The 12179-nt window shown below is 38.3% G+C and overlaps 1 protein-coding gene across 5 annotated transcripts in view; it reads right to left on the bottom strand.

Annotated features, from left to right (window-relative positions):
• Positions 1-2154, bottom strand: part of LOC129767645 (uncharacterized protein C2orf42 homolog) — a 12637-nt gene extending 10483 nt beyond the window's left edge. For 4 of the 5 annotated variants that reach the window (XR_008741557.1, XR_008741556.1, XM_055768747.1 and 1 more), the window contains exons 1-4: positions 1425-2154; positions 433-1369; positions 318-383; positions 99-260 (exon numbers count right to left, since the gene is read on the bottom strand). Coding sequence is in view for 2 of the 5 variants with exons in the window: in XM_055768747.1 (XP_055624722.1) it covers positions 99-260; positions 318-383; positions 433-1369; positions 1425-2041 (1782 nt within the window). In the remaining 3 variants the exon portion in view is untranslated. Of the gene's footprint in view, positions 1-5; positions 261-317; positions 384-432; positions 1370-1424 lie in introns of all 5 variants that reach the window. The other variant, XR_008741559.1, reaches the window with a different exon arrangement.
• Positions 2155-12179: the final 10025 nt, after the last annotated feature.

The following is a 12179-nucleotide window of genomic DNA, read 5'->3' on the forward strand; positions in this document are numbered from 1 at the left end:
CATACCTTCCTGTTAAACTTAGTCTTGTGTAAAAACTTCCATAAAAAAATATTCACTCTTTTTTTTTACTCTAATCAATGTGTAACCAATATTCATACCTTGTCAGTTCTCAGTGCGTTCCGTAAACTTTTGTAACAGGAAAAGTTGTATACTTCACAAGAGAGCCCTTGCCGCATACCTTCAGTGATAACCTTGGTATGGTCTGGCATCCGAAGACAGTGTCCAACAGAGAACCGAGCGCGAAGGCATTTGAAAAAGTTCTGCAATGTTATCGCACTTGTAATTGCAAACTCGCTAAAGCGCAACAGCGTTCTTACCTCATGTATACTGAAGATTTGAGTGTCCGGCTTCCCGCTTCCCTCGTATACTATGACTGAGTTTAGCTAAAATTGATGTGAATGAATAATAATTTGATGTGCCTGGTGTCTTTACCTGTTCTATAACCGATTCTAACCAGCTTGTGAACGATAATTCGCACAAAATTGCTTCGTATGACGGCAGAGAACCCGTCGTCGTGATGTGTTCCTTATTCGCAGATGCCATTTGCATCGCTTCCGAAGGTTTTAGCCTGTTGAAAACAATTCCGTTCGATTCCAAAACTTTCAATAATTTCCTGACGCTATAGCTGCCTTTTCTCAGTTTTTCCTTCGCGTTTTTGCTAGACTGTCTAAGTGCTGTTTTCTTTGCTGTAACCTCTATCAGTTTTCTCTTGCCCTTGTAGTTGTCCTTCTCCACACTTTCAATTTCCAGACTTTTCGACGGTGTTTGATTGTTCAGAGCTAATTGATCATCGTTACGAGCCACGATATCCTCGCTCAGCTCGATGTCCGACGGGCAGAAATCGATTCGATCCGTCAAATTAAACTGGTCCATCAGTTCGATCTGGCAATCCATCAACTGGAAAGTGTCATTGTAGCTGGCGACGAACGCGTCCACAGCGGAGTCACCTTCGTCGGTACTGTTGATTAGTTCAATCACCGGAGAGGTTGAAACGCTTATTGGTACACTCGATTGTGTAAAATCGATTCTCCCTAATTCAGTATCAAATTCTAGCCTACTGCAATCTACCAGCTGAATGTCCGTATCGGTGACTATACTGGCAGGGTCTTGAATCGTGGCAATCAAGAATTGATCATTATTTTGCAGAGGTAAATCAGTCACAAGCTCATCATCGTGTAGAAGAGCCATACCATCCAAAACAGATACACTTTCGAGCGATGCAATTGTATCATTCGTTTTTAGCAATAGTTTTTCAATGAAGCCATCGAACATCGATCTGTATTTTGGCGTACTCATTATAGCTGCAGCTACCATGAATTCATGGTTTGGTGATACACATATACCACGGTTTTGAGTATCGCAGATAATACTAAGGTAACATGAGAAAATTAGCGTATGATAATTATAAGTCGCTAAACACAAACCTCGACTGCTCCTTCAGTTGAACGTGACAATAAGGAATTCTTTGTTGTAACTCATTATTGCACTTAACAACGAAAGTATCTGCTGACACTTTCTGGACGAGCGGATTATCAACACTGCTAGTTCCCTGTTGCCTCCAAATAGTTTCTCTGGTTTCAGACGGAATATTAAGTAAATCTATACATTCTTTTCTAATAACCATTGCTTCGGCTACTTCGGTTGTTTCCGATGCCACTCGTACATGTTGGCACTCCGTTGCGGGATACGTCTGAAGATCACAACCCACGTAGCAAACGGCGGTTTGAGATTGAAGTGCCTGGTCATCTGTACGATCCAAGTCCTCTCGAATCTCCACAAAACCCCTTACAATATTAGTTCCATTCAAATTTCTTACGCTGTACAACTTTTTCGATTGTTCCTGAAGACCATTCCGTAACTGCACGGCAACGAAGCAATCTTTCGGGACACAAATTTTGACATCTGTCCTTGGTGCCTCTTTGAGGGATTTTCCGCACAACTTATTCTTGCAGCGAACCGCTCGGTGTCCGTTGTAGACATTACAATGCGGGCACTTTTTTATGCCCCGTTTACTCCAACGAGAATCTAGCTTGAGGGACATTTTGGAGGAATTTTTACATACGATAATATGTAACAATCCTCTTCTGCATGTCGGAAACTCACTATAAGCTGGAAAAATAACAAATGATTGGTGCAGGTGATTTGTTTGTAAATAAACATATGCAATCAAGAACTACGTGACGACTACTGTCAAAATTGCAATTTGCAAAAGGCGAATACAAGACAATGTTTGGTTTCACTGCACTCTCGGAAAAATATGATATAAGGTACACCGGGGCAAGTTGAAACAGTTTTTTCGAAGTTCAACTTGAAAGTTATCTTAAAAAATGCAGCATATACAAGTTCTGATCAAGGTTGCCATAATAAAATCTGTGTTTTTGGTCTCAAAAAAGCTTTTTATCTGAGTTTTTAGATGATGATGATGGTCCCGCCTCCTTCCCCTACAGAGGTTTGAGCAAGACGAGTTATCTAAAAGATAATTTATATATTTTTTCTCAACATTGAAATCAGTATAGAAAACACAAAAAAACTCACTGATTTTATTCACAGATATAAGTTCAAAAAAATTGCAATGTTAAAAGACATGCCAATACTCAGTCATGTCCGCCACAGAGCCGATACGTTCCCGACGAGGCCCTTGCAGCCAAGTGGTCCACCAGAGCACAAGTCCAACCGCCAGCCTTGTTTTGGATTGACTATGAATATCCTCATTCAGAGAAATCGAGAAAATTTCCTTTACGAAAAATTCCTAGACCGGCACTTAAAAATCTTTCAATTTAATATCCTTTATATCTGTGCCACGCGCGCGACGCTCAAACTTTTTCAGACTACTTTTATTTTATTTTTCAACTAATACAACTATAAAAACAACAAAATAAAAATAAAAATAGTCCATCATCACCAGATCATGACAGAAATAATAGAGATCAACACAAATTAAAAAAAAAGATAATTAAAAAAAATTAAATAGTCTACATAATATAATCCGTTGAAAAACTTCGTCAGGTTCATTGAAAATATTAAAACAAACTACAAAAAATTGTCCACATTAATTATCCGTACGTATAAAACTTCGTCAATAAAAATCTTCTTCATAAAATTTTTAAAAAAATCGTTCGACTGTTAATTAAAGACAGCGTTCACGTGTGAAATACAGTGCCTCTTAAATTCTGTAAGTGTTGTTGCGCATTTAATATGTCTTGGCATCGAGTTGAAAACATTTATTCCTTTGAAGTACAACGAATTTTGTGAAGCACATGACAAGAAATTAGGTGTTCTTAATTCATTCGCGTTTCTAGTGTTATATCTATGGAAATCACTTCCTCTTTCAACTCGATCACACAAATATCGAGGCAGCAAACCGTTAACTACTTTAAAAATGAACACCATAGTTAAATAAACAATTCTTTGCTTCACGGATAACCATTTTAGAGCGTCCAGCATCAAAGATGAGGAAGTGAATCTATTACATTTTAGAATCAACCGCATTATTTTATTCTGCAAACGCTGTAATCTCGATATTTGTATATCATTGGCCAAAGATATTATGGAAGAACAAAAGTCTAAATGAGGAGAGATGATTGATTTGTATAGCTGTATTTTGCTGCAAATAGTTAAATCGTTTTTCAATCGGCATAAGATTCTATACTTCTTGGCAATTTTCTTTATGACATTGTCAATGTGAGTATTGAACTTGAGTTTGTCATCAATAATCACGTCAAGATATTTAATCTCCCGAACGCGATCAATGCCCAGCAAACATTAAATCGCATAACAAGCGTATATATAACATAATATAATCCCTAAAATTTGGTTGGCATATAATGCGCCTAACTGGCATATGCATGCAAAAGTGGAGGCCATATACATACATGGCAAATGCTTACCGAATTTGTTTGGATGAATATGCAACTTTGACCGGCTATAATAGCGATTATGTTGGAATTGAATTGCGATCTAATATGAATATATTCATGAATTGTCAAAGCACCAAATACGACTTTTGCCATACTTATATACGTTTTATTACAGACATAGAAAAAAACAATTGGCGCAAAATATTTTCGTGAAATGTTTATTACAACCTCACGAATCGCCATTTTTATATATGAGTATTTATGTTCGTAGAAATCTCGCGTAACTTTTGAAAAGGTCCAATGTAACATTTTCGTCAACTCGAGAAAAACGAAGTTGAAGACCCAAACATTATTACGCGAATTGTCTTAAAAGCTTTCAATCTTTATCGCTACTTTCACCACTAGCAGTCAAGAATAACTCTGAAAAACCAATCGTAACTGTTGTTCCGTGATTTGAGATTGAAGTTGATGACTAGGAGCGAAAAATGTTACATTGGACGTTTTGACTACCCGCATTTGCACATTGGACATATTACGTTGCACGATAAGAATTTGAAACTAACTACTAAACAACAATCCAAATAACAGCATTTCATTCTAAAGGCAGAGTATTATTGTTATCACTCGTCGAATTGCACTGAAATCGGTAACAACACCTGTAAGAAACAAAAACTCGAAACGACCGAAGTACGACTTCGTATTGTTTTGACTGCTTTGTTACTTCGGACGTTTCGGGCGTCGGAGGAAGGAAGCGTCCGAAGTAACAACCGGGCGCTTAAAACCCAAATCTGTACATTGGATATTTTTTGTATCGGCGATAAAAAGATGAAGAAGATAGACACGTGAACGATTGTTTTTGTAATACATTCAATGATTGAAAACTAATAGTGTGCATCCATTAACTCGATTTGTTTACATTTGTTACATAGGACCTTTTCAAAAGTTACGCGAGAAATAATAATTGTTTGATTGACTTGTGTTGGGAGTGGAATATGAATGTTTTAAATGCCACAGATTGGTGTTTGGTGAAAACTGCTCCGATGTGGGTTCGAACTCCGGTCGTCTGGATTATCATCCACCAGCTATCTCGCGCGGCTATCTGAAATTTAATTCAACAGCGGTTAAAACTTTCGAGTACATCAGCATTTCAATTACATTTCAATATGATGTAATATGTTCTTTATTAGGATTTAATATGATTTACTGTTTCATGATTTTCTTCAGCATGCAACACGATTTACTAAAGTACTGAATCGATTTAAATTATACGCTTATACGACACACAAACTGCATCAGCGTTATATACGCATATGATGCGGATTAAATATATTTTACGACAATGTACATCATAAAATTGATGTTTATTATACCGAATTGCGACTTAATTTGATAATGGTATATAAAATCGAGTTTTTACATTTTATGCGATTTCAAATATACACGATACATACTTTGATTGATATTATATGCGATTATGATTTATTCTGATTTCTTGTAAGACTTGGCACGTGCAAAATTATACGATTTAATGTTTGCTGGGTAATGCCGTCTGCGCGAATATACTCTTCAAAATCAGAATCCGAATTGGATTACGATTCCAATAATACAAAAGGAAAAGCAGCAGGTTTTCCACTTTCATAGTCTTTATTTATAGATTTTCCAAAACAATACTCGGAACTAGACAGTTTATTATAGTTGTATTGGTGAACCCGAGCGCCAACCAGTGAAACATTTCAGTGCGAAACTAACAGCTTTCGGGGCGAACCTAGTGCGACACTAAGTTGAAACGGAACGAATAAAAAAACGTTTTGACAGCAGTTAGTGCGGCACTGGGGTTGAAACTCAACAAAAACGAATTCGCTATAAGTAAGGTACACTGGGGCAAGCTGGAATTCGGGGTAAATTAAACCAGAGATCGAAATTCTCGCTCGACTGCTAGATAAGTATCAGGTCAATCAATCTAGTTATCGATGAGTCGTGTAATGTTGGAATTTTCTTCTCTTCCTTTTCACCGTATATTGATGTAGGACTACGTCTTTCATTTCTATACTGAGATGTAAGTTCAATGTTTCGAAAACGAAAGCGTTACGCCGGAATACGAGATTTTGAGCGTTAATAGCTCCTAAACAACTGAACGAAATGGTATGATAAACAATTCATTCGAAAGATAAAATATCTACGCGTTATATGCTTGCTACTTTTTGATTAAAAAATCTACAAGAGGTTGTGTTCAAGACACGACTGCATTGTTGACGTAGAACTACGCTGTAGTTTAATTCAAGTCGCTTGTTTATAACTGCGGATTTTATTTTATAATGCTACGAAAATTTTGAAATAGTCATTCTACCAGTTTGGTCGCCCCACACAATTGTGTAGCTCAAAACATTAATGCAATGGCATCAGTTTGATACAACGATTGCAATGCTAGAGACATCAGCGAGTGAGTGATTTGGTCGCGTCCACAGCTCAGTCCGAAACGAAAACATGTGATGGCGCAAAAAAGGAAGAACAAGCGATGTTCATTGTTTCGTATCTAGAACGATACTGAAAGTTCGCCTTGCCTTCCTTTCTTGTTGAATTAAAGAGACTTCAAACTTCTTCAGTTCATTCGTCTCTAGCCTTCAAAAAGACCCTTGGAAAACTCTACTCTTTCCTAATATTACTCCTTCACCCCCATTGCCTTGAGAAACCTATTCGATCCCTCGCCCTCTCACCCAACAACGGTGTTGTCCAGTCGGTGTCCTTACGAAGAATGTAGTTTACCTCAGCAAGATCCACTATTTATACTCTAGTCAAATATTCCCCTTCGTTCCTCTTTTTTTTTGTTCACGGATATTTTACCTCTTACGATTTCTCCTTCGTTGCTCGTCGATAAGTTGCTCGTTATTGACAGCTCTGTTCGAGAAAGTACACATATGGATGGAACAAATGTATGAGGAAATGGGAATGCTTCAAATTTACATCAATTTAAACCATATACAGACTATGGGATTGTAATATATAGCATATCAAACAAATCTTAGGGAATTTCCGATTCGTTTAGTATGTAAGTTGCCAGAATCCGTTTACGGCAAAAATAGTTATTAACGTTAACTTTATTTCACAAAAACGTGACCTGTTTTTTGATTTGGCACCCTTAATGAAAGACGTAGTTCTACGTCAAAACTTGTCTCAATAGCCATAAAATTGCTTTCGAAACAGGCTATTGAAATCACACCAATCAGTATATAAGCGAGTGCCGCTCGGAAATCCACTCAGTTATGATTGCACAATTATTGAGGTACGATCGCTGGAATGGATGGATGTTTCCCTAACACAGACTTCAAAACCATGGAGCCGGGGGAAATTGGCTAGCAAATTACATGCAAGCAGCGGGTACTTTTGTACCTGTTTGCGTTTTTGCAAATTGGAATGTTTCGCTAACACACTTCAAAATCATGAAGTCTGGGGAAATCGGCATTACCTGAGGAAATCGGCATTGCAAATAGCTGTAAGCTGCGAATACTTTTGTACTCGCTTCCGTTTCTGGAAATCGGAATGTTTCCCTAACACAGACTTCAAAACCATAAATCCTGGGGAAATCGACATTGCAAAATAGATGCAAGCTGCGAGTACTTTTGCAATTTCGGGATTTGTTTGCAATTGAATTCGTAAATAGTTTCATTCATTCACTACTTTAATCAATAATCTAATCAATACACACAAAAAATAGCTCTGCTCAGCGGCGATATCGTACCCAATGAGGAACATCCGAGGTGGGGTTATTGTTAATTGAAGAAATACAATTGATTACTAAGCCAACGGCAGTCCTACTTCAACCTTGTGGTTATATCATAGGTATAACCCATTGATAGTTTTCTTTTTCGGAGAGATTGAGATGTGAGAAAATCTCCCCCTCTGAAGTTTAATGAGAATGCTTTTTCGTATCTCATTTAGTACTGAAAATTAGGAGCGAAAAATCAGAGCTAACCCTACCAACTCGGCGAAAAATAACAATCGGCATTGCGTTTCTCGCGAGAATCGAAGTGAGCCTATACCGTTCTTTAGCCTCCTATATTCTCAAATTTTTTTTCCCTGTGAGCGAAAACGGACGTTTTTTCACTCAAATCGGCGTGAATTTTAATCTCTGGTTAAAACGGAAATCATCACTTCTACTAGGAATGATGGATTGACGGTATAAAAAAATATATAGTAAACCTTATCTTTCAACCCACCTTATGAGAGCCATTACCAGAGTATTCGAATGCTTAAACGCATTCCGCGCCTTTGTTTACTTTTCCTTATTCCGTGAAAAAATCAAAACAAACATTTTTGCGCGCTGACTCAATCGGTCCGAAAACACTGACTTTTCAAAAATATCGCCAGAATCGCACGTCAGGTAATCAAATAGGGATAATCAAGTGTAGTGGTTTTGAAAACTAAGCAGGAAAATGCATATGAAGACTAAACATTTTCAAAATTGATATTTTTCGAAACATCCAGTGTGAACCCCTATTTTTTTATCTAAAGTCATCTGTTATACCTCGTATATGCTGCAAACAGATTTCAATTTAGTGATTTTTTGAGATAACTTTCAAGTTGAACTTCGAAAAAATCGTTTCAACTTGCCCGGTGTACCTTATATGCAATTGCAACACATGGAATTAATAATACGAGATTTTGCTCGGTGTGATAGTGATTGTATGGACATCTCGATTCGATTTACATAATAGGGTCCATAATTTCTCTTTCCCTTACCCTACTGACTTGCGCCGATCAGAAAATCACTTCTTTACTTCATTAAATAAACTCCTACTTATACGATAAAACAAACAAAGCATAAAACTGGTAATTGACACACCCAATACCTATGTAGTGCCATGAAATGCATATCAAACATTAAACAAACTAAATGGACGATAACTTCGTCAAATATGCTCCTTTTCATATACCGCACAAAAAAAGGTTTAGCTGTACATATTCGTGTCGCATTACGGATTTGTCCAAATAGCTAGATGTCCATTTAGAGTCAAATTAATGTACAATCTATTTGAATTGCAATGAGCTTGAGCTTGAGCTTGGGTAGACTGTACAATTCGTAGTTGCTCTCCGTGATTGACCTGAACCTACCAAATAGCACAAAGAACACACAGAATGACGCTTGGGACTAGCAAATCATTCTCGTTGTGCAATTTATGGTGATTCGAGCTTTAAATGGTCAATAACGACGCCGGCCACGTCCTTACAGTCACCAGGGGAAGGGAAGGAATGTTAGTATGATATTCGCCGCCCGAAGGCCAGAAGGTTCGCCTCTATAGCGTGGTTCCCTAGCGAATATCATGGGAGGGATAATTGTTAGTGGGAAGAGGTATGAATCAGGATTCACTGTGGTAAGTGATGTGATTATGTATACCTAAACTATTGACCGCTTGACGAAACGAAAATCAGTAAATCCTATAAAACATAACACGCGGGAGATATTATCTTTAAGTATCTTGAGAAAGAAAACCTGTGGTATTAAGTGGACCGGCTATATATTCTATTATTCACCGCACGCATTTTTATCGAAGTCCAATCGCGATAGTGGAGAGTTAACTTTGGGAAACCTGAGAAGGTAACCGAGAGAATTCCGGTAATCGTCGGGCGTACTGTTATAGCACTTCGTTATAGAGACATATTGTGAAAACACGCACCTTTGTGAAGGCATTCCGAAATATGTGAAAAAAATTATAGACCACCTAAAACTGTGTGGAAAACAAGTAGAAGTAAAAAATCGCCTGGCATCCATGAATACCACAGAATATCAAACCCACGTACACATAAACATCTATGGAGGAGAAACAAACTATAAACAAAACACACAGACCTATTTTGTATTCCTAAAAATAATGCTACCATCCGTTTGATGTACCGTCGATGGGGGCGAGACCAGGCCAAAACGGAGAAAGCCACTACTAACAATATCCCTACAAATACCGCGAATACTTCCGAAAGCTGCGAACCGCCTAGTAGGAGACATATCCTCAACACTCCCAACGCACAGCACTCAACTGCAGTACAAATAGTTACCGTTCAATAACTCACCAAAGTTTGATGTATTTACACATCAAACCCTGATGAATCACCAAACAACAAGCACCAGCACCACAGCTAAGCTCTATGTATCGAAAGTAGTGAAAACATGTCTCCCACCAAACGGCTCACAGCCCTCAAAAATACCCGCCAAGACAATACAAACAGCAACCTCATTCGTTCCGGCCAAATCCCACCCCCATCGACGGTATGTGAGAATGAGGGGAAAATTAATAAACTTAACTGACGACGCCGCCGCCCGATCGGCTCAGCCTTGCAAGCAATTCCCTGTACGGCAGTACTACCGCTCCGCTCTCGTTATTTCCAAATAACACTCGAAGTATCTCACAGCTCTCTCCAAAATGAACAGTTTCTTCACACATACACACGCATCTAAGAGAAGAACGTCACAGGAACGGGGCATGCCCGGGTGTTATATAAAAATGTTAAAGAGGATTGAAAAGAAATGAAGAACTTAGCTCTCGATGTGACCATCGTATAACGCCTGCAAATTCTGCCTCGGTGATACATTCACTGCGATATATGCACACACACACAACCTGAACTAAACATGAGGAAAAAAACGCAACAATTCTGAGCCTATTCGATGAATTCAAGTAACATAAAATTAACACCATCATATCTTGAATTTTCTAAAAAAAAAATCATCCGACTACAATTGAACATCGATTTTTAACGTAATTAACACAGAAACTCAACCGACATATTGTAATTTTCCCGCACGGCGGATAAAACCGAAACACGCGTTGACATGATTTTGCACGACGAAAAAAACAAACGCGGAGCGAACTAAAATACGTCTACACCCGAAGACTGCCCGCTCGGGACTCCTACAATCCTAAGCGTAAGAACACACTGGACGGCTTCCCCGCGCGGATTTTGCAATGACAGACCGCCGCGGGGCCTCGATAATGGAATGTGAATGAGATAAAACACACAAGGCGGAGCGGGTACGGCCGGTTCTAAAGTCACTGTTGTAAGGTTCCTCATTCTCTGCGGTGGCTCGATGGAGATGATGCGCCGCAACGGTTTTGTGATAGTATTAGTGTTTATGCGGTGCACATGAAGCAAGGTAATAGTTAATGTACTATCGGTGAGCCAATACGTGAAAATCACTCTGCGGTCATGTAGCTGCGGATTCTCGAATACTACCCAAATTATCGAGAAATGCAATATTTCAGACGTGTGCGATCAACTTCTTTCTCCCTCTCGCTCAGGTAAACATCCCTCTTCCGTTTTCCACCATTCTGTCTTTATATACCTCCCCTCTAATCCGCTTACTGTCCAAACAGTTGTACCTTGTACCATAGACTCGTCTTGCATCCGTCTATAAAAATATGATAATGGCCGCTAGTGAAGCCGTCGAAAGCCGCTGAATGTGTTTTTCATCGAGCTCCTGCTGCGACTTGTCATTGCGAGAATCGCGCGGGAGAGCCGTCTAGTGTGTTTCCACGCTAAGACAAGACCAGACAACTGGCTTCTTACTCTTCTTCGTCGTCCAAAAACGAAGCCATGACATGAAGATGCCAGAGCTGCCAAATATTATAAAATATCGGATTTTTCAAATTTCTATTTTAATGAATCGTAACATTTGGTTGGTGCGAATTCAATGATTATTGCATATTTTCAAATAGACAATCTCAAAAATATGCTTTAAAAGGATAAAATAAGTCTTTTAAATACCCATATCTATAATATAATCCTTTTCAAAACAAATTTGGGATTTTTTTTTAGCAAATAAATCTAATCTGACAACCGTTACAGCGTTATGCAGATTCTCATTGTCTGAACCAAAACATTCTATCTTATTATATGAGCAGGAATACAACCAAAACAACGTTAGGAAGCCATTTTATTCATACAAAACGTAATTCAAAAATAAAAATGAAGTGTAAAGCCTTAAATTGTGAGCGAAGGACGGATACTCATCCTGAGTATAAATTTTATCGGTTCCCTCAAGACAAAAATATTCGGAAAGAATGGATTCGATTTTGCGTGAACAGTGAATTAGAAGTTCCATTCTTTGAAATCAAATCAAGCACAAGAATATGTAGCGTAAGTATTAAAAACTAATTCTAAAACATATCCTAATACTAGTATATATACAGGCTCATTTTGTTGATGGGAAATACAATGAAAATGGAGTTACGAAAATTCCGACCTTAGCTGCATCCGCGAATGAGGAATGGGAAGAGATACAAAGTATTGAGAACAATTATGATTTGGTTGACGTATATGAAGGAGATAAAC

This window comes from Toxorhynchites rutilus, chromosome 1, assembly GCF_029784135.1.
Source record: "Toxorhynchites rutilus septentrionalis strain SRP chromosome 1, ASM2978413v1, whole genome shotgun sequence".
In the NCBI taxonomy this organism is placed as follows: Eukaryota; Metazoa; Arthropoda; class Insecta; order Diptera; family Culicidae; genus Toxorhynchites; species Toxorhynchites rutilus.